Consider the following 27125-nt stretch of genomic DNA (forward strand, 5'->3'; position numbering starts at 1 on the left):
CATTGTGTTACATTGGTTTTATTACCAATTTTATAAAAAGGTGATGTGCAGCTGCCTTTTCTAATCTGGTGCATTAACTCTTTCTGTGTCAAAAAATTGATAGACAAATTAAATTTGAATGTGGAACTTGATACTTTCTCTTTCTCAGAAAAAGAATTCTATGTAAATTGATTTTATTTTGAAAGACGACACCGGAATCATCCAAGCTAGCTACATTTAGTAAACAGGAAATGGGAAGTTTGCAATCAAAATACTAGCGCAGCGTCGTAATTTTAAGAAATAAAAACATTATTAGGACGTGGCTCTATAACGTAGGCATTGGTTCTAAAATTCGTATTATATTTTAAGTATTTGTTATGGTATTTGTTCTTGTATTCGTATTGGTTACGACTCAAACAGACGTCGTCGAGCAGTGACATATGGATTTTATTTTGAAAGGTGAAGCAAAAAGCTTACCCCCTCGCTAGCCTAACACTAGTTGTGATGTTAGCCTGTTTTCTTGGACACTCCTAGCGCTTATCCCAGAGCCCTGGTAATTTCCTCAACCCCCCTCAGGAAACCATGGCCGAGCAGGCCTCGGGACCCCCTCTGTCGTCCCAACATGACGGTAAATTTGTTGTGTCTGTTGGGTTTTGTGGTGGGACTGTTGAGGGCAGGGAGCACCGAAGCCAACGGCCCTCTCTGCATCCTTGACAACATTAGCTAGCTAGTTAGCATCATCAGGGAGACGTGTCACTGGCTGTCACTGGCATATATTGAACATTTAACACTACGCAGTTGGTGCTTTTAAGAATATCGACTTGAACTAATTTGCGGGAAGTTAAAAAGCTTTATATCGCTGAATAGGAGCTGTGATACTGCATCCTAATATCACCAAGCTAATGTTGTTTTATCTTTACCACTACAAGTTAGCTGGTTAGCTTGTAGCTTAAGCTAGTCTGACTAATTTGATCTATAAGGTCGGCACTAGCCGCTGTTAGCCTGGCCTTGTTAGTCTTTAAATATGGATCATATGGGTTACATCAGTCCAATAAAATGTGCTGTGTATGACCTGCTCACTCGGGGGTTGGACCATAATACAGGAGGTTGATCCTGCAGGAGGTTTCTTCCTCTGGTTCTCAAACAGTGGTCTGAGGACTATCCTGGGGTGCTAAGTGCTCATCTTGCAGGGTTTTATTTTGTAGTCGTACCTACCGGATAACATTTTCTGGTTAGTCATTGCTACAATTTGCACCCATGAATGTATTTGATATGAGCAGGTATGGACGTGTTGGTGGCAAATTATGCAATAAGCATAATTGTTGGATGTATAAGAAGTTATTATTTTGTGCATAGGTACAGTAGGTCAACGAAGATCTTTTCATATGCTTCATTGGGACTAAAGTAAAGTACCTCCTATTTTCCTCCTGCTGTTTCACTGCTGTGGAAACATGAGAGAACCACAAAATAATGTGACTTTCTGGTGGCTTGTTTATGACTGCTGCAAGCATTAGAAAGCAACCTCTGGCAGTCACTCATTGTTAGTGTCAGGGGTTTTCATGTCATGTACAATTCAATTGATTATTTTAAGAGCCCTCTCCAAGAGAGTGTCAGTGTGTGATTTAGTACAGACTGGTATACAAACACAAACCCATACTCTCACACCTGAAATAAAACATTTATGGATTTATGGCCATTTCCATCAATATTTGGAAATGGAGCATGTCGTAATGGTTTGCTGGGTATGAGGGTGCTTTCAGTTGTTGATCTTCAAAGTCTGATTGACTCTAAATGCTGTAAATGGCCGTTTTTTTTTAAAACAGCTGCTGGTTTTATTAAATCCTACATCCTAATAGATTTAGTTAAACCCTTTATGTAAAATTATCTGAAAGATGACTGTGACTGTTGATGCATTGTATAATTGCCGAGTTTCTATTGGTTGGACCGTGTGGGTGGATGAAATATTCTTTTGTTTTTCTCCCCCCCCCAACAGTTAGCTGACTGTATCAATATATGCTTGTGCCATTCAGTGTGAACGATGTAAAACATAAATAATAATACATAAATAATAATAATAAATGTAAAACATCATCAAGTAAAATAAAAGGTCCTTTTTTATCAGGATCAGGATTACAGTATGCAGTTTTGCACATTTCTTTTATTGCTATATATATATATATATATATATATATATATATATATATATATATATATATATATATATATATATATATTTCTTACTGTCATTTCTGTTTTTTTTTTATTTTTTTATAGGTTAAGTGAGTGTTGTACTTGAGAGAACAGATTAGCCAGAGTCAAATTCCTTGTTTGTCTATGCAAACCTGGCCAATAAAGCTGATTTTGATTTTGATCTGATAATACTACAAATGCTGAGAGGTAAAGTCAAGTCCGGATCCAAGTGTCTCCATTGACCCTATGTAATATTCTCTAATGATCCTTAAACCCTCTTTACTTTTGTTCCAGGCTACTTTTTCGGTATGTCTTCACTGTTAATTCAGCATACTGATTCTAGATGTTGCGTTACTGCTCGAAAGTGGAGTGAGATTGAGCTTTATCTACATTATTGCACTTTAGCTTAAATGATTGTTGGTTAATTACTGACTTTTTTAACACAGTTAGTCATGTGATCTTGGTGCATTCCTGAACTGAATGACTAAGTTTTTCTTACCAGTGTGAAAAACATTTGTTTGGGTAGCCATTGTTTTATAACCATAGAAGCTGACTTAAAGTGCAAAAGGGCTTAACATACTACAGTCTGCTAAAATTCACCAAAAATCCTTGTGAATATGTGTTGAGCTTATGTGGTGATGGAATTTTTGCTTTAGAGTCCGTTCAGCTATCACATGATGGTGGTGGAGTTATGCTGAACCGCTCTGCTGCTTGTGCTAGTAAATGTTTCCATTCGTCTGTCTGTGTTTGAGGGTATCGTCGTCGCTCTCTTTTCGGTCCGCTGGTTTTGAAACAGAGAGGAAATAAATAAGATGTAAAGCAACACAAGATGTATGGGGAAAAAAACCTTCAACCACTTCAAGCCAGTTTGGAAGACTTTTGTCAGTTTAGGCTTTAGAGTATTTGTCTGGGAAGACTAATAAGTTACCTGATACTGCATGATAATTACAAATGATACTGTGTGACTAGCTGGTCTTCCAGATTCATGAAGATGTAGTCACAAAGGGCTCTGTAAGTAGGGGGTTAGGAAGTAGGGAAGGGGCCATTGTCCCCCCACTTAACGCCCCTGGCCCGATTTGGCATAGCAGCTGGTGGGATCCCTTTGCAATTTGTTCTCCAGTTTTTAGTTATTGTTGGTGCTTTAGAGCAGGGGTCTTCAACGTTTTATAAGTCAAAGACCCCTTAACTGAGAGAGAGACGGATCAGGGACCCCCTACTACATACAGTATATTGTATACAATTAAGTTGCATATTAAACTGGGCGTACGACAACATTTAGGGCAGCCTTAAAGTACTGTATACATACCTTTTCAGTGCATAGAATACTAAGCTATTAAAATAATAATTGTTGGCATGTTTTAATGTTAAACATACATGTGCACACTGAATCCTTAGGATGAACTGTACCTGTGGATGACTACATTACCTATGTGCCAGTAAGCCCATAGGTAAGGTAGTCAATGTTTTTGTTTTTCACAAATAGGTTGATTTCTTTTTGCTAATAATATGTTGGCTTCATGTTAAGACATTTTAGTTTTTGAAAAGATTACCAATAATTTGGTGGCCCCCCCTGCAGTAACTTGGAGGACACCCTACGGGTCCCGGACCCCCTGTTGAAGATCTCTGCTTTAATGGGGTGTTTATGTCCAAGGAAATGTTAAAACTATCTGTAATAGTAGATGTGTTGGCCTAGCAGGTGGGGGGGTGTTATTTAACTTTGCTAGTACATTCTGATGCTGTGTTTTCCAGACCTGCTGGGAGTCCACAAGTAAGATCTCAGGGGGTGTGAGATGATTAACAGCAGAGGAAAGCAGTAAAAATGTATCCTGCCTGTGTTATAAAAAAAGAAGAAGTGTGAGATACTGAACAATTGAATGTTCTCATGCCTCTAGAAATTATTCAAACAAATCAATCCTGGAATGGAATGGATATTTTGTTTTGGAATGGATACTTTTTTTGTTTGGTTTATAAAATGTCAGAGAATAGTGAAAAATGCCCATCACGATCCCCCAGAACCCAAATTCGCATCTACAAATGTCTAGTTTTGTCCCAAAAAATCCTCTTAAACCCAAAACTATTTATTTTCCGATCATAGAAGACGAAGAACAGAAGCACATCCATCACATTTGACAAGCTTGAACCAGAGCGTTTAACTTGGAAAATTACTCAACAATTAGTTGTCTATTCTTGCTACTATTTTGTTATTGTTATTTGATTGTTTATTGGCCTTACTTATAGTACATTGCAACTGAAGTGCCGTAGTGAATAAAAGTTGAATTTGCACATTCATGTCTTTTAATTTCAAGTTCTGTTTTTGTGTTCATCCAGAGGTGCTCCAGCAGCGAGTGGCCGCTTTGGAGCAGGAGAGGGCCGAGTTCATCAAACTCAAGCAGCAGCTGGAGGCCGAGTTCAACCATAAACGAGCCAAATTCAAAGAGCTCTACCTGTCTAAGGAAGGTAATAACCATAACCATGCATGCTCACTGGAATTGTACATACTGAACTACTCATAATGTTAGCCTAGCCAGTAACATGAGTAATGTGCAGCTTTTTCTTTATCTGTCCTTCACTGTCCTGTATTTTTGGCTCTCATGTATGCCTTTCCCCCTTCTCTTGGTTCCCCTTCTTTCTCTGTTTGCACATTTGCCTCCCCCCTCCATCATTAATGTCATCTTTGATCCACCTCATCCCCGTCCCCCCCCTTCCCCAGAGGAGCTGAAGAGGCAGAACGTGGTGCTGGAGGGCGCCCAGGTCGAGCTGAGCGCCCTCCAGGCCCAGCTGTCTCAGGCCCGGACCGAGATGGAGACCATCAAAGCGGTAGCCACCGTGTCAGAAAACACCAAGCAGGAAGCCATAGACCAGGTCCGCAGCCAGTGGCAGGAGGATGTGGCCTCGCTGCAGGCCATCATGAAAGGTAAAGCTGCATGTACAGTGCAGGTAAAACCTATTATCCTAATTACATGGTATAATTTAACAAAGAGCACTTTGTTATTAAATATACCAGATATCGTAATTGTGCTGCGAAAATGGGACTTATTTACCCTGGCTTTTCAACAAGGAGGAAGAAGAGAGAGAGATTTATGATAACTCAAACATTTTATTTCATATGGCATGAGGAGAGCAGAGAAGTGGCGGAAGAGTGGGAAGAAGGTGGCAGTGACACAGCTGTTAAGTATTTGTAGAACCATCAAAAACTTTATTGTAAGTCATTTGCAAAAAGTGTCAGAGAGATGCCAACATTGTTGTATTCTTCCCTATGAGATTTGCTCCAAGTTGAATTCACTAAATTCTTGTAACTGCACAAACCTGTTGTAAAGTGCTTGTTTCAACCGGATTACTTTATTAATTAAATTTAGCAGCGCAGAAGTGTTATCAGGAGACTCAAAAAGAATTAAAAAAAAATTAAAACGCCTGTGAACGGTTAGCTGTACCATGATGGAAGTAAAGAAGGAATGCTTAGATGCATGTAGATGCATGTAAAAATATCTTAAGCAAAGAGTGACCTAAATGGGAGGCAGTCAAAGGTAATGTTACCTAGTCAGGTATGATGGATGATTTCTATGTGGACTTTCATAATGATCCTAAGGAAACTGCTTAATTGCGGTAATTTTAGCCATGCTAGTCTTCCAAAGCAAGTCTATACCTGAGTAACACAAACTCCCAACATATAACTGCTTGCATTGTCCATAGCTGATATAATGCAAGTATCCACATGCCTGTCTAAAGGGAATATTCAAGGAAAACTGCAATTGTCTTCAAATAAAAGAATTTAAAAGTAATGAGCCTAATCCTTTCACTGTAAAACTACACACAACGAAAACAAAACAGATTTCTGAGGTTTCCCTCTTGACTTAATGATTTGTTATATGTACTGTATATTATATGTTTTCTGTTTTATTGTATGCTTCCTCTCTGTCGTGCGACCAGAAACTGTGTGCGAGTACGAGGTCCAGTTCCACCAGCGTCTGGAGCAGGAGCGAGCTCAGTGGAACCAGTACCGGGAGGCAGTGGAGAGGGAACTGGGTGAGCTGAGACGCCGCCTCACTGAGGGCCAGGAGGAGGAGAACCTGGAGGACGAAATGAAAAAAGTAGGCTTTGTGTGTGTGTGTGTGTGTGTGTGTGTGTGTGTGTGTGTGTGTGTGTGTGTGTGTGTGTGTGTGTGTGTGTGTGTGTGTGTGTGTGTTTCAAACATAAATATTTGAATGTTTTACAGGAAGTGAAAAGAGTATATTGATACTTAATAATATATAAAATTATTTTTGGACATATCTGACAAAAACAACAGAACTAAAGAATTAAGACAGAAACAGGATTAGAACTTGGAGAATTTATATTTTTTGCATTCTTTGCATATAACTACACAAATTTCAATAGTTTTACATGCTTATTTTCAAATTTTTTTTTACAGCCACATAAACATGATTTAAAATTCTTACAGAAACACTTCAGTCTGAAAATATTTTTCCATCCAAACATAAGAGAATTGTACTGGTCTTATAAAAGTAAATAACATTTAACAGAACCGTAGTGATGGAGCAACAGCTAGGAAAAAGACAGAAGCTATGTCATAAAATCCTAATCAGCATCCAAGAAAGGTTTCTGATGTGGATGCTCCAGATAAATAAAAAAAACTCGCCGTCAAGAGGAAGGATTAAAGTCAAAAGAAGGAGATGCAGCGAGCTCACCTGCAGGCATACGTCTCACCTTGCTGCAGAGATTTTTTTTTCAACTTTATTTACACAAAGAAACTTACAAAAGTATTACCATTAAACAATAGTAACATGGCAATGTAATCGCTCGAGGTAGTTATAAACAAAAAACAAACAAAGCAAGATTAACAAAAATAAATAAATTGCTGCAGAGATTTACAGGTGTACTCCAGGACACCGTGACAAAGGTGAAAGAGGCTTTGAACTTAGAGGGCAGTGAAACACTACTTTTCAGCCTGGTGTTATCTCTTGATGCTTTTTGGGATAGTTTCCTTCTGATTGAATAAAACTTTTATTTAAGACCAGTACAGATTTCTTTTTATTTGGATGGAGAATGTTTACAGACTAAAATGCAGTTTCTGTAAGAATCATGCTTCTGCGTGAGAAAATTGTAATGTATTTATTCTGCTGCTGTACACATCTTTACATTTTAATGAGGGAATGTAAAAACCCTTTAAAGGCCCAGGAGGATGCGGAAAAGCTGCGTTCAGTGGTGATGCCCATGGAGCATGAGATCGCAGCCCTGAAAGCCAAGCTGACTACAGCTGAGGACAGGGTGAAGGAGCTAGAGGCCTCTAAGGTTAGTCCGCAGTAAATTGATGATTCAGGGAAATGGGAGGCGAAGATGATGTTAACTGGGCATGATATTGACCAGGCATGGCATCTGCTCTTTTCTAAGTGAATTTAATTTTAAGTGGTTCAATATATTACAAGTAGAAAGCCTTTTTACCACTTCAAAATGTAGTCCATGGTATTAAGGACATATATGACATATGTCATTGCACAGAAAGACAGAATGTAAAGATACACACACACACACACACGTATATATATATATATATATATATATATATATATATATGTATATATGTATATGTACTGCTATACTTTTTTAGTTCATTCTTAACTCTCAACCACGTGTCCACGTTATTTCTCAAAATATCCTAATGAGGTCTGTGTACCGAAACATTTATATTAAATATCTCTCTCAAAATATCAAATCAAATAAACCAGAGTTGCATGTTTCTCATTTTTCTTTTACAGGTCAAGGAGCTCAATCACGTTCTTGAGGCTGAGAAGTCGTGTCGTACGGACCTGGAGATGTATGTAGCCGTGTTGAACACTCAGAAGTCTGTCCTGCAGGAAGATGCGGAGAAACTACGGAAAGAGCTCCACGAAGGTACTTAGTTATGCTCTTTCTTGAATGTCCTTTTGTTAAATAGAAGATATGTGATGGCTGCACAGGTTAATGAGAGAGGAAGATTTCAGAGTGAGCGGATTTAGAGAGAAACGCAGCAGCACTATCCTGTTCAGATCTGAGATCCTTCATTAGTGATAAAGATCAGTAAGATAACTCATATAATCCTTATAATCATAAATCCTTTTTTTTTTTTTAAATTAAAAGTCACTCTGAAATATGACTCAGAATGTGTGTGTGTGTGTGTGTGTGTGAAAAGTTGGCCTCTTATAAACGGTAGACACATTTACATGCAGTGTTGTTACTGTTTCTAGCACACAGCCTTTCTATAACAAAGGTGAAAAGTAACCAATTACATTTACTTAAGTACTATAGTAAATTTTGTGGTACTTGTTCTTTACTCCACTACAATTCAAAATGAACTATAGTACTTTTTACTCCACTATGTATCTGTTAGCTTTTAGATTAAGATTTTACATAAAAACATAAATTTATTAAATAAAATAAAATATATTTATTTAAGATTAAACTACTGGTTCCAAGTTTCAAGACTTGTGACCCATAAAAAAACTGCAGTACATTTTATATTTATTTTTAATTATTGTTTGAGGCCCGAAGATGTAAAACTATCCAATATTTCACAACAAAAGCAAAGATAGGAGAACAGTCCAAAAACGAAAACAAATGTGTGTATCAGAACATAGTTTTTTATCTTTAGATTTATCCTATAACTCTATGGAGGAGCCCTACCCCTAAGTTGGGAACGACTGGACTAAATTGTACATAAAAGCAACAACAGTGAAATGCTGCCTATGCGTTGATGCATCAGTATTAAGGAGTAGTTTTACTTTTGATACTTTGAGTACATTTAGCTGATAATATGTCTATACTTATACTTAAGTAGGATTTTGAATGTATGACTTTCACTTGTAATAGAGTATTTTTACATTATGGTATTGGTACTTTTACTTAAGTAAGTCTGAGTACTTCTTTCACCGCTGTCTGTAAGAATACAACAACCTCAACCTCTTTCCTCTCTCTCTCACCTCACTCTGTCTCTCTCTGCTGCTCTTTGGCGTCTCAGTCTGTCACAAGCTGGAGTTGGAGCGGCAGCAGCACAACCAGCTGAAACACACATGGCAGAGAGCCAACGACCAGTTCCTCGAGTCCCAGCGCCTCCTCATGAGGGACATGCAGAGGATAGAGAGCGTGCTGTCCTCAGAACAGCTCCGCCAGGTAGAGGAGATGAAGAAGAAAGACCAGGTATACACACACAAACACAGACGACACTCCTGTTGTTATGTAAAATAGTTTTTCAGTCTTCAGCCATCAGGTTGAGGTTAAGGTCATCCCCGGTAATAACAGGAAGCTCTACAGTCTGAATCAAGACAAACTCTTTATAGCCTCCCACATTGGCAATTGTAGCGCATTACAGCTTTACTATTTCCGTTGTTACCTTTTATAATAAAAGCCCTAGAAATATACACCGCATTGAACAACTTTTTTTTCCACTTTTTAATGTAACACAATCAGAGGTGCAGATGGGATGAACATAGCGTAACACGTAAATGTGATGTTGTATACAGTGTGACGTATACAGACTAGCTGGTGCCATTGGCACCAACTTATGGGGATGATTTTAAATTTAAAAAATCACTGCTTACCACTGAGCATTTCACTAAGAGGCAACTCAACAAAATAGCTTTTTTTTTTCACCTACTTATTAATAATGCCGGGTGTTTAACTCTGCCTTTATCATAGCACTGATATTGAGGTATCTAGTTGAAAATTTGGATTCTTACGATTGTTTTCGGAAACAAATGCCGTGTGTCCTGTGTTGTTGGTAACGTTAGTCGGGGAGAACCTCATGACCTCTTACCTAGTGAATGTGCATTGTTGTCTGTGGATCCATGCGAGACAGTTGTAATGGGTGGGATGGGTGGTGATGTGGACTGATGCAGGATCTTATTCTGTATTAACTTTATGTGGAGTTTATGTGAAATATGTTATTGTGCTGTATGTGTTTTTCCAATTAATGTTAATTTCTTGTTTCTTAAGTTGTATTGTCCATTTGATTGGACACCAGCTTATATGTAAAGGATAATACACGCTACACATTCGATGCACTCCAATCTAACAGCACTGCAAACTACAACCTCATTAATAAACTTTTTTTGTATTTAAATTAATTTGATGATTTAAAAAAGAACCACATATAACACTGCACAGCAGTGATTACATAGACTGACAATAAAAAATCACTGAGGATAAAAACACAATAAAGTTCGAAGGCTTATTTACATTGGGGTCTTCTACATATAGTTAAATAAATTAACACCTCTCTGACAGCGTTGATCAAAACTGAACATTATAAATTTGTAAAAGTAGAATATGTGGCTGAGCTGTTGCATCCAATTTTACATGTTTTACCTAATAAAGTGGAGTCATTTAGTAGAGGGAACAATTCTGTGAAAAATGTATGATTGAAACCTTTTTCTCTTCGTCCAAGGAGGAGGATGAGAAAGAGCGAATGATCCAAGTGAAGGAGCTGCAAGAGGAGGATGTGGGAGATAACACCGAGCCTCTTGAGGATTTATTCCTCGGGCTGAGCGTCGAGGAGGTATGAGCATCACGGAATGCGATATGTCCCTCAGAGAGAACAGAGCAGAGCTATTATCGTCTGACGTCATATTAAATTCCCTTCTGAGTAATGTGAGCTTCAAACAGGCAACATGGCACCTTCAATTTTGTCCTTGTGTGTTGTGTTTCTAGCAGCCATGAACTGACACTGCTGTAATTGGTAGAACCAGCTCACTGTGGAAAGCAGTGATGATTTGAAATGTTTATTTTAGTGACTTTCAACTCTACCTTAAATATTTAAAGGACCAGTGTCTAGGACCAGGATTTAGGGGGATCTATTGGCAGAAATGAAATATAATATTCATAATTATGTTTTGTTAGTAGTGTATAATCACCTGAAACTAAGAATCGTTGTGTTTTCGTAGCTTAGAATGAGCCCTTCACATCTACATAGGAAGCGGGTCGTCTTCCACGGAGCTCGCTATGTTGCATTGCCATGTTTCTACAGTAGCCACCAGAATTACTCAGGACACTTACTTTCTCTTTCAGCCCCATGCCAACCACAGCAGCCATGGCTCTATGCACTCCTTAGACACTGATGTGGTGGCAGGCAGCCCCATGGACCCATACAAGGAAAACCTGCGGAGAGTTCAGTCAACAGACAGCCTCGGCTCCTCGCTGTCCGTTCAGCAGGGCCTCGGCGGCCACAACCACAAGGCCAAGTCGGCCAGCCACTTGGACGAGTCAGACTTTGGGCCCTTGGTGGGGGCTGACTGCGGGGTGACGGACAGTAGTTTTGGTGAAACTTCATCCATCAGCTCCATCAAGCTGACGGCGAGCCACTTCCTGCTCACTAAAGACCAGGAGAAAGCCATCAAGGCCATGACGCCCGAGCAGGAGGAGACGGCGTCGCTGCTGTCCAGCATCTCCCACGCACCTGACAGTGCTTACTTATCGCCGGCAGGCTACAGACTCGTCAGCGACAGCGAGTGGAACCTGCTGCAGCAAGAGGTGCATCACTGAGGCTTTTTTTTTAGAGACGTTTAACTACACTGCTGTGATTAAATATAGCCTAAACTATTTAATAGTTATAACAGGACATTAAATGTATACAGCACTAGGTAGCATTGAAGGTTTCTTGGGATTTTAAGATGATTACTTTCAGGTATTAGATTACTTTTCCCAGCATTTGCCGCCATAATCTTTTAACATCAGAGCTTTAATTTTTGTTATTGAACATGCCATATATGTGTCTTAAAAGGTGTTTCTTAAGTGTTAAAGAAGTTTCATAAACCCAAATATTCCATTATAGTAGGTTTTAGTCTTCACATTGTCAAATAGATAATATAAGTGTGGTCATGGTATTCTTGTTGGTCTGTCACCAGGTGAAAAATGCGGGCAGGAAGCTTGGCCGACGTTGTGACATGTGCTCCAACTACGAGAAGCAGCTGCAGGCCATCCAAGGACAAGAGGCCGAGACACGAGATCAGGTTTGTGTCTTTGCTGTCACTTTATTACCTTTTTATTACCACGAGAACGATTGTTGACATTAATCTACAGATGCTTTTAAAAGCATGGTGATGTGTGGACTCCGGCAAGAGATCTACATTTTGTAGGATAGTGTTTTGAAAATGTTCATTAGAAGGATTCTCCGTCACACTGTCTTCCAGGTGAAGAAACTGCAGGTGATGCTACGTCAGGCCAATGATCAGCTGGAAAGAACGATGACTGAGAAACAGAATTTGGAAGATTCGGTCAAAGTCGGCAATGAGGAAACCGCTGCAAAGGTTTGGACACAGTGAATGTATCTTTGTGTTATTTCCCTTGGATATCTGGTTTGGTGCTTAATGTCCTATGCGTATAATATGTGACTAACTGTTTGCAGGATATCTGCCTAGATCTAGTGCAGTGACAGAATGTGTTGACTTCCTGAAAATAGGCACTAGCTATATGTAGGTGTATTACCTAAAGTGCAGCTTTGCACCAGCAAATCCACAGTGAGGATTTCTTCTTATCTGGTTTAGTATTTCAATGAGTTACCACAGTGGGAGGAGAGGTGCCGTAGGAGGGAGTCTAACTGGTGATTGAGCAGCGCATTTTAATTTTGGTGACAAGATTCACTGTGTTTTTTTGCATTCCACCATGTGCCTACTTGGACCAGCTTAAATGTTTCTTCATAGGCCTCTCTAAATTCACACAGACTCCTTTTATGTATGATTTGCTTATCTAATTACTCTCTTGTACATTCTTTAACCAGTTATTACATCTAAATGCACAGTAAGAATAAAATGTGTAGAGTTGCAACTAATGATTATTTTAACTATCCGTCAATCTGCTGATTATTCATTACACAAAGATATTAAGATTATTATCATTAATGACGAAGAACAGATGCAAATCCTCACGCTTGAGATGCTAAAACCAGAGAATGTTTGATATCTTTGCTTGAAAAATTAATGAAACGAATTAATCAAATAACACATTTATTGCTGATTCATTTTCTGTCTATCGACTGACTAGTTGTATCTAAACTTATGCTGTATGAAGCCCCCCTTCAGCTGATTACCTCGCTTTACAGCCAGAGAGCCGCAGGTTTGTGTCCCCTCTGCAGTCTCTAATTTCAGTGATTAAATCATGAGCAACTAGACCCAAAATAATTAAAAAAATAACCGCACAAGCTTCAGTGCTCTTTTGCGTTTGAAACTGGCCATTTACATCTTAGTATTCAGCTGTTTTACCCTGCGTTTTTGTCTATTTTCTTCCTTCTGGCACGCTTAGTGAAGGGTGATCTCCACAGACGTCTGTTTAAGACCGGGTTGGTTTAAGGGCCTTTTTCACGCCTACAGGTCTGAACCAAGCTTAATGTTTTTGTGATATTGTATACATTTGGCTCTCAGTGTCACTAGAGGCAGACCAGCCCCCGTGTGCTACAATTAAATCAAAATATCTTCATTGTAATTATAATTTTGTTTTCCTTTTTTATTTCTTCCTTTAGTGCTACTGTTATATACTTTATATTGTATTTATAATTTTAATTGCATATTTTATTTTTTATGTTCCATTCTAATTAGAATATTTTAAATATCTTTACATCACATGTCATTTAGCTGACCCTTTTATCCAAAGCGACTTACAAATTACTACATATGTCAGAGGTCGCACGCCCCTGGAGCAACTAGGGGTTAAGTGTCTTGCTCAGGGGCACATTGGTTGCAGGGTTCAAAATTAGTGCCATTTACCAGCCAAATGCTGGTGAAAAATGCAAGTGGCTGGTAGATTTGCTTCACTCACCAGCCAAAAAACCTGATGGTAATCTATTGAGTGGCTCGTCATATTTGAACGTTCACTAGCCATTTGGCTGGTGGACGAAAAAGTTAATTTTGAAGCCTGATTGGTTGATGTGTTGCAGTGGGAATCGAACCCAGGTCTCCCACACCAAAGGCATCACCACCCTATATCTGTTTATAACTTTTATATACATTTTCTGTTGCAATTCTGTGTTAATCCCATATAATGACAATAATAAATCATTGAACAATGAGTCCAAAGGTAAAGCCGCCCTAAGTTCGCCTTCCATTGATTTCCTTTGGGGAGAGCCTGGCGTCGCGCACCGCTCGGATTTGCTGCTTTGCGCTGTGCTCAAAGTTCAAATTATTTAAACTTTGACCTAGTTGCCGCTAACCTTTCAAAAGTGCAACCAATGAGATAACAGCATGTCGTTACCTAGCAATGGGAAATAGCTTCCTTACCACCCTTGATGACGTTTACCTGCGCTGCGCTTTGCTCTGCGCCCTACCTAGCGGTGTGCAGAGAGCAAATCGCTTATCGTGTGTAGGCGGCTTGAGGATTCAAAACTTTGTGTATTCCCAACAGCTGGTTACCAGGGCAACAGCCAACTCATGACTCATCTTCTTTCTGACTGACAAAACTACAATAGTGCCTGAAGCATCACAATTCTTTTCAGTAGACCTGTGGGTGTGATGATGAGCAGGATGTGGTGGAGCAAAATCATGTAAATGTGTTTGTTGCTTCAATTTCACACTGCTGAGACCACAAACGTCTAAAAAGTATTTGTTGATGGTTAACAGGGTTATTCTGAGATATTGCTACTAAATGCAGCCGTACAACAACGTTGAGCAGAGATGACATTATTGTTACATGTAAACACAGACAGGGCTGCAGCTAACAACTGTTAACTTATTGTTTTCGCAATTGATAGATTAATCATTTGGTTTAATAAATCAGAAAATAGTGAAAAATGCATGTTACAAATTCCTAAAGCCCAAAGTGTTCAAACTGGAGGATTCATGGTTTTTTAATCTACATTATACAACACATGATTGCACAATGAAATGTAGTTGTAGCTCCCTCCACACACAGTAAATGTATAAACAATATATTTGAATTAGAACACAACAATATATAATAAAATAAAATGGGATTTCTGGGGTAATACATTTCTATAATAAAAAAAGGAATAATTCAAATACTCATTCGTCGATAACTGGCAACGATTGAAACTTTGAAGCATTCGGCTCAGCCCTACTACTTTTACCAAAGTACAAGATCTGTGTACTTCTTCCACCACTGAGTATTTCTATCCATCTTCTATCTTTTTTTTCTGTGTTGTAGGTGTCCGCTCTCATCCAAAGAGTCCAGGAGTCAGAAACGCTGCTCAGCACACTACAACAGGCCTTCAGTGAAGCCAAAAGGAACACACAGGAACAGATGGTGAGCAGCGTACTCTTCCTGTGTTGCTTGTTCTTGCCAGCTGTGCTTGGATCTTGAGTTCCTTCCTAATTTGAGAGTCTAAAGCTGGCGAGACTTTAGCCCTTTAAATAAGCATATCAGTTTTTTTGTTTTGACAGCAGTGCTGTAGCGCTGTTATCGGACAGGCAGCTAAACTGAATTGCAGCCTGTTTGTGTTTTGGATTTACTTTTCTCTGCCTCTGTTGCAGTAACGTCACTGTTCCTTCCTACCACAAATATTTGCTGAGAAGGTGGAGATGGAAAATTATGTTAAATATGTACAAATGTTGCTCATCCACTACAACAGGAAATTACAGATGTAGTCACGGTACATCTCTATATAAAAATGATAATAAATTACTGTGTTAAAGGTCCCATATTGTAAAAATTATTTGATTTTATGTCTTTTTTTTTTAATGTAAAGCAGGTCGAGGTGCTATACTGTGAAAGTATCAACATGCTCAACCACAGTGAAATGCGCACAGCCAGTATTTAGAAACTGTTTCTTTAAACAAGCCGTCAGGGCTTCTGTACAGTTGTGATGTCACAGCTATACTATATATTCAGACAGACAGTATGAGAAAAATGTGTTTTGAACATTAAAGCATGAAAACATATTCTAGTAGAAGCCCAAAATGCAAGTACAGTATAAACCTGAAAATGAGCATGATATGGGACCTTTAAGTGCTATAAAATCAAGATTTACTTGAAAAAAATTGCCATATGCATTGCAAAGTAAAGTGTAAAATGTAAGTAAGTAATACATTGTGAAAATGCCCATCACAAGCTTTGAGAATTCAAGGTGACATCTTTGATTGTCTTATTTTGTCTAACCAACATTCCCAAACCCAAAGATATTTCATTTAAAATAATAAGTTCATCCACCAATGTGTCTTCAAAGTCTTTGCAGACAAAGTTGTCTGCCAGAAAAATAAGACATTTCTGTTTCTGCATGTGGCTTTGATCTAAAGAAATATGGGTCTTAATATTGTCATGAATTCAGTCATAATGTTACACAGAGCAGAATGATGGCCCTGTAGAGAGAATCAGATGGCTGGTGAGTCACTCATCACCACATGGGGAAGTGCTGCTGGTTCCTGGTTTCCACCAAGGGAAAGAAGCTTATACGCGATTAGATCGAGTGATTTATATTGTTTATGTGTTTCAGGTGGTGCTGGTGAAGTCAAGGGAGCAGGTGGCAGATGAACTTAGCCGACTGCAGAGAGACAACGAGAGCCTGCAGGGAAAACACAGGCTGCACGTAGAACTGCAGCAACAAGAGGACTTCCAGATGCCTAACACTGTGCAAGTACGTGAAGCCCAAACTCAACGTAGGCACCAGTAGTAGGGCTGGGCTCTAAAACTGTCAAGTACCACATATTTTGGTAAAGTTGTATTTAAAATGAGACCCCTGGCTTTAATGACAGACAGTACAGAGACCACCGAGAATGGAGCACAGATATGGAGACCTGGACAGCTGACCAATCAGAGCAGACTGGGCTTTTTCAGAAGGGGGGTCTTAAAGAGACAGGTGCAAGTATGAACCTGAAAATGAGCATGATAGGTCCTCTTTAAAACTTTCACAGTGTGCGCAGTGGTGTCCCCATGCATTGTTTGTAGCTATTATGTTTGTAGGACGTTACAGGGGTTGGTCTGACAACAATCATTGTCTATTTATACACCTGTGCAACTGCATGGCGGAAGCTGGAGAGGGTGTGCGTTTGGGTTCTTGCATTTTCTGTTGACTAAATATAGCGACTTCTTTGAAACCTCCATATGCCGCTGAGAGTCTGAGTCAGGGAACAACACCTGTGTGACGCGCCGTTTGAATGATCCAGTTCCACTCCATGATATGTGTTTGAAGATTTATTGTCCATTTGAAGACAAGAAAAAACTAAAACGAAAAAAATCCTGTAGCATGAAAAATACTGTGTGTGAAGGTGAACGTGCCTTTGCCTTTGCGTTTGCCGTGAAACTTGCAGTCAACCAAAAATGCAGGAACCCAAACTCACCCCCTCTCTAGCCACTGCTCATTTTGAACTTTCTGACAAAGTGAGAATATCACTTTTTATTTTTTATTTTTACAACTGTGTGCTCTCAAAGACACACGTCATCCTCCCACACTGTTACTCTTAGCCTCTTGCTAAATGATGTTCTAGCGGTATATCTGGCAGAGTGGGCTTGTGCTTTAGTGGAGGTGGAGTAACACTGATGATCCGTGACATTTTCAACTTGTTGGTGGTTAAAACAAGCTGCTCACATAACATTTAAATGAATACAGGGCAGTGTAACTTTTCAACATTCATATATTAGTTTTTTTTAAACTACTAGAATTTGAATACTATCTGGATTGTGTTGCACCAGATATTCTTATATCCATTACTACATTTGTGTGTAAAATATTTCCTAATGTCTTCATTAGTGATTTACTAAATGGTGTTGCATCATTAAAACTTAATTAACAACTTAGCTGCAACATATCTTACAAATATTAACAGATTAAGACGCCAAGTGATATATTATATATTATATAACTGTCAATCCTTCATATGTTTTATTTATTCATGCATGGAGAAATATGTGTTTTAGAATTATTAGTATTCAACATTTAATTTGCTCAAAATTTACAACTCATTGTGTCAGGGCTGGCCTTATTCAAATGAATCTGAGGGCTGCATTTTTTTATGCTGGGGTAAAGTTGGTCTAAATGCGACCGTAGTCTCAATTTAGTAAACAAGTTATAATTAATAAAATATATATATATATATATATATATATATATATATATATATATATATATATATATATATATATATATATATATATATATATATATATATACATACACACACACACACACACACACACACACACACACACACACACACACACAACCGGTCAAAAGTTTGGGGTCACTTAGAAATTTCCATTCCACTCCATTGTAGACAGAATACCAGCTGAGATCAGTTGCATTGTTTTTTTAACTAGGGCAGCAGTTTTCAGATTACATTATGTGCTTACATAATTGCAAAAGGGTTCTCCAATGTTTTCTCAGTTAGCCTTTTAAAATGATATCAGATTAGTAAACAGAATGTGCCTTTGGAACATTGGATGAATGGTTGCTGATAATGGGCAATGTAGATATTGCATTAAAGATCAGCCACTTCTTTCTACAACAGTCAGAACCCTTTTTCAATATATATATATATATATATATATATATATATATATATATATATATATATATTATTAATAATATAATAGTGTAAATAAATGTAAACAAGTAGTGCAATAAACAACAGTTATCTTAGTTTAGAAGTTTTCATATAAATATACAGACATTTTCCAGCTTCATCTTCACCAGATATTTAGATAAGAGAAGATACAACTGTATGTATCCAGAGGGAAATTGTTGTGCAGCTGCAACAGTTGTAGTACAAAGTAGGAAAGAGTGCAAATAAAAACAAAATAGAAACAATTAAAGATGATCAAACAGGTGCAAAAACCAAATGTAAGAAACTCACAGCTTTGTCTGCAAGTTCTTCCTTATTAATTTCCTTTTGTCTTAACAAATGGTGCTATATGATGATGATTCCCCCACATTGATGCCTGTAATGTAGCTTCATTCTTCTTCAGGAGCTTCATGGCCTTGTGCTGCTGTTACGTGAGGACCTGGTGGCGTTACGGACGTCCGCCGATCACATGGAAGAGAAGCTGAAAGCTGAGATTCTGTTTCTGAAGGAGCAGAACCAGGCGGAGCAGTGTCTGAAGGAGAACCTGGAGGAAACTCTGCAGCTGGAGATTGAGGGCTGTAAGGAGGAGATAGGTAAGACTCACATGGTCAAGTGTCCAGTTAGATCATGGATTAACCTTTGATCAGCTATATGGTAGATAACTAAACATTCATTTTTAGTAAACAATCTTTTCAACACTCAACAAATGAATACATTGTTCATCCAAAAGTACTCACCTCCCTAGGCTATCTATGGTCCCAGAAAAGGTTTTCTAACAAATGGCGTTAAAGGGATAGTTCAGATCTTTTGAAGTGGGGTTGTATAAGGGTACTTTTCCATAGTCAGTTTATTACCTACAGTAGATGGCGGTCGGCACATTCCCAGTTTGGAGAAGCAGGAAGGAGACACGAAAGTCACACAATAACACAAGAAAATGGCTGAAAAACATTTTGAAAATTTCTGTGCAGCATAATCCAAGTGTCTTGTATCCATTTGTGGGCTCATGGAAATTCAATTATTCAAACAACTATTTTTGATAAACTATTGCTAAACAAAGCTTAGCTTTTCCTGTGAAAGAATTTGTTGTGTACATGCGGACAATCCGAAAATGCTTTGTTAAGCAATGGTTTAGCGAAAATTGTTGTGTTTGGATTTCCACGAGCCTAAGGAGGTGAGTACTAAATACAGTTTATATTGTTTTTGGATGACCTATTCCTTTCACTTCTGTGGGGATGTTTCCAGCATATTTTTTTTCTTTTTCTGGGCATTTTTTACAATCTCTTCTGTTTGTGCTTTTGTTTCTTCTCCATTGATACCATCATTTAGACATCTTGGAAGGTATGACAAACACTTTGAACAAGCTCATTTTATCTGTGTGTGTGTGTGTGTGTGTGTGTGTGTGTGTGTGTGTGTGTGTGTGTGTGTGTGTGTGTGTGTGTGTGTGTGTGTGTGTGTGTGTTAGGGCATAGCTGTCAGACTAATAAATAACTGTAGCGAGTCTACAACATTAGAAATGTTTTGAAATGTCTTGGAATGGCTAAAATGTGCATTAATAGATAATTCACCTCATTGAATGTTGTCCTGCCCCACAGATTGTTCATAACATGTTTCACTGTAGTTATATCAAGTATGTTTGCGTGTTCTGTTGATAAGTAACACTCTTGTTCTTAGTAAAATGTGTACACTTACCCAATGTGTGATGAAAGATTTGGCGTCCAAATCATCTGTTTTTGGTTAATAGTTTTGTCTCGTGTAACATTAACACAATGTTTAAACTAACATTACGTAACAGTCTTACACTTATTTATTTTTTTATGATCAATTTTTTATTATTTTTATATTTTTGAACATACAGAACAAACAACTACAATCAAACAAGAACCAAAACCCTCTCCCGGCCCCCACCCTCTGCAGTCTCGGGGAAAACAAAACAAACCAATATACAAGAAAACAAAACAAAAACAGGAATCCCACCTTGCCTAGTCCCTCTCCTCTAATTCTTGTGGTGTTGAGGTCATTAGGACTGATATTTGTGCTGCTGCGTTTTTCCATAGGTCTATAGTCGATGACTTGGCTTTGTTAATCCTTGCTGTAGAGAGCTCCAGCATAATTATGTCTAGGAAGTACGCCGACCACTGTTTCATACAAAGCGAGTGGGGGGGGCAAACCAGCGCTGAGCTATCATTTTCTTGGTTGCGGTTGAGCCGGCTAGCCAAATTTTCTTCTGTCTCCCAAGCAGATGTAATTTAGAGTCGTCATTAAGTAACAAAACAATCGGGTCAGTAGGAATTCGACTATCACATCAGATATTATTGATGTTGTTTTATTCCAAAACTCATGCACCTGTCCACACTCCCAGACCATATGCAAGAAAGTTCCAGTTTGTTCAGGTTCGCAGAACGTGCAATAGGGAATGAGAATGACTTTAGAGCCGTATCTCTTCTGAGGAGTCCAATATGTCCTATGGCATATGTTGAAGTGGATCTGCTGGTGATTTGGGTTCTTGGAACAGTGGGAAATGTTGTCCCAAACTGTCTCCCAATTAATTACGTTCCCCTCAGGGCTCAGCTCTCGCTCCCATTTCTTTGCTATTGGGAGTTGCCGCTTACAATTATTGTTATTATCAATAAAGCCATGATTATTTTTCCAATTTATTTAAATCAGTTAAGCCTGTCAATTTCTATGGTTAAAACAAATGTGAAAAAGCCCATCACAATTTCTGCGAGCACAAAGTAACATCTTCAAGAATATCTACAGGTCTTGAAAAGACTAAATTTAATTTACAAAAATCTTAAATATTTTTACTTGCCTGCTACAAACACTGTCACTACTGCCAGCTACAGCAGCTACCAAGCATATCGTCTCATAATGGGGTAATGGGGAGTAATGCACACAGCTCTTCGGCTGCAATGACGGTGCAGAGACTCCGAGACACATTAATGTTAGAGTATATAACATGTTCTAGTAGAAAACCATAATACAAGTATGCAACTGAAAATGAGCATGTTATGGGACCTTTAATAACCTTGAATGAATTAATTATTTTTAATTGGTTAATCCATCCATCCATTTTATGCCACTAATCTGGGTTTAGGTTGCATTAATTACATTTTTTCATTCAAAACTATTACATACTGCAGTGATGTACTGAAAAATATGATATTATAATAATAGATAATTCTACTACTGGCTTTCCATCATACTTTCATACTTTAACTGCTATGACTGTAAAACAGGTATTAAATTAAATTCTATGTGGTGTTAAAAACGTCTAAAAAAAGTCTTGAATTTTACTTGGTGAACCCCGTAGAAGCCTTGTCTTGGACCTCTGTATATAGTAATATTATCATTTAAATTATATATAATATAAAATACGGAAAATCAGAAAAGTTTCACGTTTTAGAAGCCGGGTCCAGAGAATTTGCAATTTTTATATAACGTGTTGCTTATCAAAATTGTTAAAATTGTTTCAGCTCTAGTTTAATCCTAGAAAACTCGTCACTGGTTCAAGTCCCCATACGGACCAAAGTATGGTGGTGGACTGGTAGCTGGAGAGGTGCCAGTTGTGTCCAACCCTGGCTTGAAGGCTCAGCCAGTCTATTAGCTTTTAAGGTTTATCGTGTAGATCTCTTACTCTGTGTTTCACACAAGCCAAACACTCTTTCAGCAAGGCTCTTTGCCTTCACTAAAGGTGCAGCTTTATTGCATTATTCATGTAATGCCAAATCATTGTCAAGAGACTATGTAATGATTCAAGAGAGAATATCGTTTGAGATTCAGATGAGTTCTGTACAGTATGATCCTCTAATGATGTCTCCCTCCCACAGCATCTTTCTCCAGTCTGAAGACGGAGCTGGAGCGAATAAAGGTGGAGAAGGAACAGGTACTTACTCTATGTTACGACGTATTACGTAAAAATGAGTCCCTTACTGAGCTTTCTCTAATGTACATGCCTGTGAAAAGACAAAAAGACCTTGTGGGTTTTTTATATTTTTATATTAACAATGGATCAAATGATTACATGTAGTGGGAAAGGGGGTTGCTTGTAGTGAGCGATCACCCAACTGCAGTTTTCCCTCTAAGCTCTACTAAACATTTTATCTTTTTTTAGCTTGTCGTTTTGGTTTTATGGCTCCCAAACTTCACTGTTTCGGTTGAGTCTCAGTGCTCTCATCATCAGTGCTGTTTCCAGACGCAGGAGGCAGCTGTTTTTAGTGAAAAAGCTCTATAATATATAATAAACAAACAAAGGTGCAGTGGCACGCACAACTGTAATTTACACATCTATAAAATGCAACTCATTGTGGGATTGTTTTTATATTGTACAGGCTGTGGATTTATTTTTTTCAATCGTTGTGGGGAACTTTTGAGAGCACTAATATAGAGCATGCATTCCAGACACTTAAATAAAATGGAGTGGTGGAATGATGTTGGACACTGCTGAAAATATTGGAGCATTTAGCAGCTAAAGAGCCAGATATTTCTCTCAGGAGTTAATGGAAACCAAACATGTAGCCAAGAGAAGATTGTATATTTCACTCAGGTGGACAGAAACACAACTCGAGATGAATGCTAATGAAGCGCCGTGCCTGCTAGATGTGTGAAGTGACAACTGTTTGCTAACACGTTCAATAGCTTTATAAGGTGATACATTAAAGCTATAGTGTGTGGTTTCTGTCGCCCCCATGAGGAATTCTAAGTAATGACAACAAAACTGTCGGTGCGTCCACATGATGCAAGCCTTCCGTGATCGCGCACCGCGGGAAACCAAGTTTCTGCGCGGGAAAGTCACCGGACGCCACAAACTTCTGAACATAGTCATACTGAGAAATACAGAGATAGTTGTTTGGAGCTGATAGTCTTAATTAGCTTTGTAGCAACTTATTTTGAAAAAAAATCTCCTCTGATCCCTCTCCATCACTTCAGTTGTAGACTCTGTGAAAATGTATTATCTGCAGTACTTCTATGTACTATTAATATATATTACCTACATATCTGTTGTTTATGTAGTTGCAGAGCAGTCTGGCAGAGAAGACTGAGACACTGGAAAGTATCCAGGGCCTGAGGATCCGCCTGGAGCATCAGCTCAGAGAGCTCACCACTGCAAAGGTCAGTCTCGTTTACAGACATATTCCTGTAAACCTCCCACACCAAACTCTACCAAAAATGTGACCAATAACATCAGAGCATGGCAGATCTTTCATAAATCTTAGCCCTGATATATATCTAAAGACAGCATGTTGCGGCTGTAAGCAGTCCAACATAGTGCTGCCGCGAGGGACTAAACACTGAGAGATGCATAAACACGCTGTGACGTGCTCAAGATTGTTTTGCAATGATTTATTTCTCCACACGTTAAATACAACTAGTACTGCATTTACCAAATGTAAAGTTACTTTAGTGAGTCAAAATAAGTGTGTTCTTCTACTTCTGCTCAAGCCGCGATGAACACACCCACAACCTACAAATAAGTGCACAATATAATAATCAATAAATAATATAAATGAGACCATAACCATACAGTATTTGGCTCCTACACAGCAGTTTTAATGGATGTCGGATGTCCTTATTGAAATTGAAGACGTTAGATGAAGTTGAGCATGATTATATACAGTATTTAAATATTTTAAAAACTGCTCTGTGATGACACTGAAGCATTAATTCAGCCACTAAAGCTACATCATTTTAAATTATTCAGGAAATGTCAGTGACAGATACAGTGAAATGTGTGTCAGTTAAATATTTATCTCACTTCTTATGTAATGTTGAATATTTTTTTATCGCAATTTATTGGCTCCATTTAGCCTGTCTAATCTAATCCTGTGTGTGTGTGTGTGTGTGTGTGTGTGTGTGTGTGTGTGTGCGTGTGCGTGCGTGCGTGTGGTAACTGCAGAGTGCACTAGAGAATCAGGTGTTTGATGAGAAAGACAAAGCTCAGCGGCTGCAAACAGAGCTGGATGTCAGTGAGCAGGTGCAGAAGGACTTTGTCAAACTTTCTCAGACCCTTCAGGTAAGGAGGAGTTGTCTATTTATGGGACAGTATCATGTAAAACTATTTAAAGGCTGATATTTTCTATATTGTCAACAAATCCCATTAAAACTACCCACTAACATGTTTTGTGTAATATATCTTCTTCCTCTGTAGATCTCCATTGTTGTCCAAAAACTATGAAAAGCACATCAATGAGCTACACTAGCCCTGTTTCCATTTACTTATTTTTATGCACATTTTGAAATATCGCATTGGAAAAGCTGGATGGAAACTGCAAAATTCAATACAACTTTTACATTCCCTTGAGTTTTTTTTTGTGTGCCTTTTGTCAAAAAAGAGTTGAATCGCTAAATAGAATATGGAAATGACTTTGCCGAATAAGTTCTGACGTAGCGAACATTTAACTCACAGCTGTTTCCTGACGGCGTCTTCCTGGATATTCCCATAGCGTGTCTTTGTCTCCGGACAGCATGAAATGTGGCCATTACTAGCTGACATGAAAGAAAAATTAAAAGTTGCTCAATTGAACCAAATTCCTGTAGACCTGTCTCCATTTGACTTGTAGGTGGGTACGACCCTGCACCCCTGACTTTATAATATATACATATTTACTACAAAAGATCACTTATGATCAGTTCTAATGTCTTCTTTTGGAGACTTTAACTGTACATAAAAATACAGATTAAATGTTTTTGTACTTTTTTATACCGACATGTTTTTGAGTAAACAAAACTGAAACTGTAGAAGTAGCTGAGACAGAAACAGATTTTGATTGTTTTTGTGTTTGAATCAATCAATCAATCAATCAATCGTCCGTGTCTGCAGGTACAGCTGGAGCGAATACGACAGGCGGACTCCTTGGATCGAATCAAAGTCATCCTCAATGACACCAACTTGACTGACATCAACCAGCTTCCAGATACATGATGCCACTGAATGAAAACTGCCTTCAGTTGCATTCCCCCTTCTTTCTCTTATCACTGGCCCCATTAACATTATTGATCCAACCCTCCCCCCTCCCCCATAACCACCACAGACGAAGAGTTTGGAGGGACTGACATGGCATGAGGAGCCTCTTTGTGTACCATTAAGAGTCTTGGAACACATGGATAGAATAATGAAGAAGAACACTACTAAAAAAAATGTAAATAACTAAATGTGTGACTATGAACAGAGGGAGTCCATCTTCCTGTGGGTCTGTCTGTGTCTTGTTTCTACTGTAGATATATGACTGTCTGTATTAGCTCAACCAAAAAAAAGGTTTGTCGTCTTCTAAAAGCACTTTTCATCTGCAACTTCTCTTTCCAGGTAAATATAGAAAACAGGATGCATAACTTTTCTCCTTCTTGTTCTCAAAGCGGTTGATAATCGCTTCCTTGTTCCACTTACTTGTTCCACCCCCCCTCCCCACCCCATCCACACCTTTTTGGCTATTTTTCTGTGACATTTTCCACCTCGTTCTTGTCATTTAACCCTGTGACAAAGACATGAAGGAGATTCATGGAAAATACTTGCACGTAACTTAACCGAGATGAAAAAAGCAACACCATTTGAGCAATACCCTCCATTTCTGAAGCATCCTCGACTGTATCTTGCTTCGTTCTTGTTCTTAACGTCTCACAGAAGTCTTTTTCTTCTTGTTATTTAAAGCTGCTGAAATACAGTGAAGAAACATTCATGTCTTGTATCAAAGTTTTATTTTTCACACTTGTTTCTTGCTGTTAAGGACACAGTTCACAGTGAAGAAATGGTTTGGTGAGGAAGTGAAAATGGAAAATAATGAATTTTAATACACACTTTGCTCCTTTTTATTAATTTATTTTTTGAGTTTCTTGATGTAATTCTGAAGCTCTTAAATTACAGCGAGCAGCTTTTTGCTTACAATGGAAGCGCTCGCTATCACAACACTGGCACATGGTGTTTCTCTTCTGTCGTAGCAGTAAGAGGCAGTCAGCTGGTAGGGGGAAGCCATTTAAGGACACTTTCAGATGGTGGGAGAAAAACTAACCTCTATCAAGCCGCCCTGCTACTTCCTGACCGATTCAGTGGATAACATACCAACTAACGGACAGCTGTACTTTATAGTCTGTCTATGAGGTTCATTTATCACTACGAGAAATTGTTATCTTTGAGGCTACTAAGGGATTTATTTAAAGTAATAATCTTGAAAATGTTCATTTAAATGTCAGTTAAGTCACTATCTAACTCAATGGAACATCCTGAAGACTAAAGCTGCAAGTATGCTTCATCGGAGCTGCTTGTCAGATAGTCGGATAGCTTCAGAAAACCTCCTCCCCCTCACACCTTTCTGTTTCTGACCATTTCTGTAACTTTTTGACAATCCAACATTCAACCTAGTACTGTCACTTTTAAAGCAACACTAGAGAACTTGTCCCGCTACCTACAGGTTGTCTCATTGGAACTACAGCTCGCGCTACCCGATCTGGCAAACTTGCATAATGTAATGTAATGGACAATTCCACTTCCAACCTGTA

At 38.5% G+C, this 27125-nt stretch overlaps 1 protein-coding gene across 2 annotated transcripts; it reads left to right on the forward strand.

Annotated features, from left to right (window-relative positions):
• Positions 1-347: 347 nt before the first annotated feature.
• Positions 348-26306, forward strand: rabep1 (rabaptin, RAB GTPase binding effector protein 1). Of its 2 annotated transcripts, XM_031308247.2 has the most exons (19): positions 348-607; positions 4498-4626; positions 4880-5083; positions 6097-6257; positions 7339-7458; positions 7923-8058; positions 9161-9339; positions 10586-10696; positions 11206-11667; positions 12042-12146; positions 12327-12443; positions 15289-15387; positions 16574-16714; positions 19042-19231; positions 19965-19976; positions 22466-22521; positions 23649-23747; positions 24532-24648; positions 25456-26306. In XM_031308247.2, exons 1-19 carry the CDS (start codon positions 562-564, stop codon positions 25555-25557), a joined length of 2586 nt encoding a protein of 861 aa, XP_031164107.1. In that variant the 5' UTR covers positions 348-561; the 3' UTR covers positions 25558-26306. The 2 variants fall into 2 exon arrangements, with proteins under 2 accessions (XP_031164107.1, XP_031164108.1); XM_031308248.2 differs by lacking the exon at positions 19965-19976 and having other exon boundaries at positions 352-607.
• The last annotated feature ends 819 nt before the right edge of the window (positions 26307-27125 follow it).

This window comes from Sander lucioperca, chromosome 13, assembly GCF_008315115.2.
Source record: "Sander lucioperca isolate FBNREF2018 chromosome 13, SLUC_FBN_1.2, whole genome shotgun sequence".
Classification (NCBI taxonomy): Eukaryota; Metazoa; Chordata; class Actinopteri; order Perciformes; family Percidae; genus Sander; species Sander lucioperca.

Excerpts from the sequence above, each read along its gene's own strand:
- rabep1 (XM_031308247.2), top strand. The coding sequence starts at position 562 with ATGGCCGAGCAGGCCTCGGGACCCCCTCTGTCGTCCCAACATGACG. Across the intron at positions 12,147-12,326 it reads AGGCCGAGACACGAGATCAG|GTGAAGAAACTGCAGGTGAT; the intron begins GTTTGTGTCTTT and ends ACTGTCTTCCAG. Across the intron at positions 23,748-24,531 it reads GAGAGCTCACCACTGCAAAG|AGTGCACTAGAGAATCAGGT; the intron begins GTCAGTCTCGTT and ends TGGTAACTGCAG.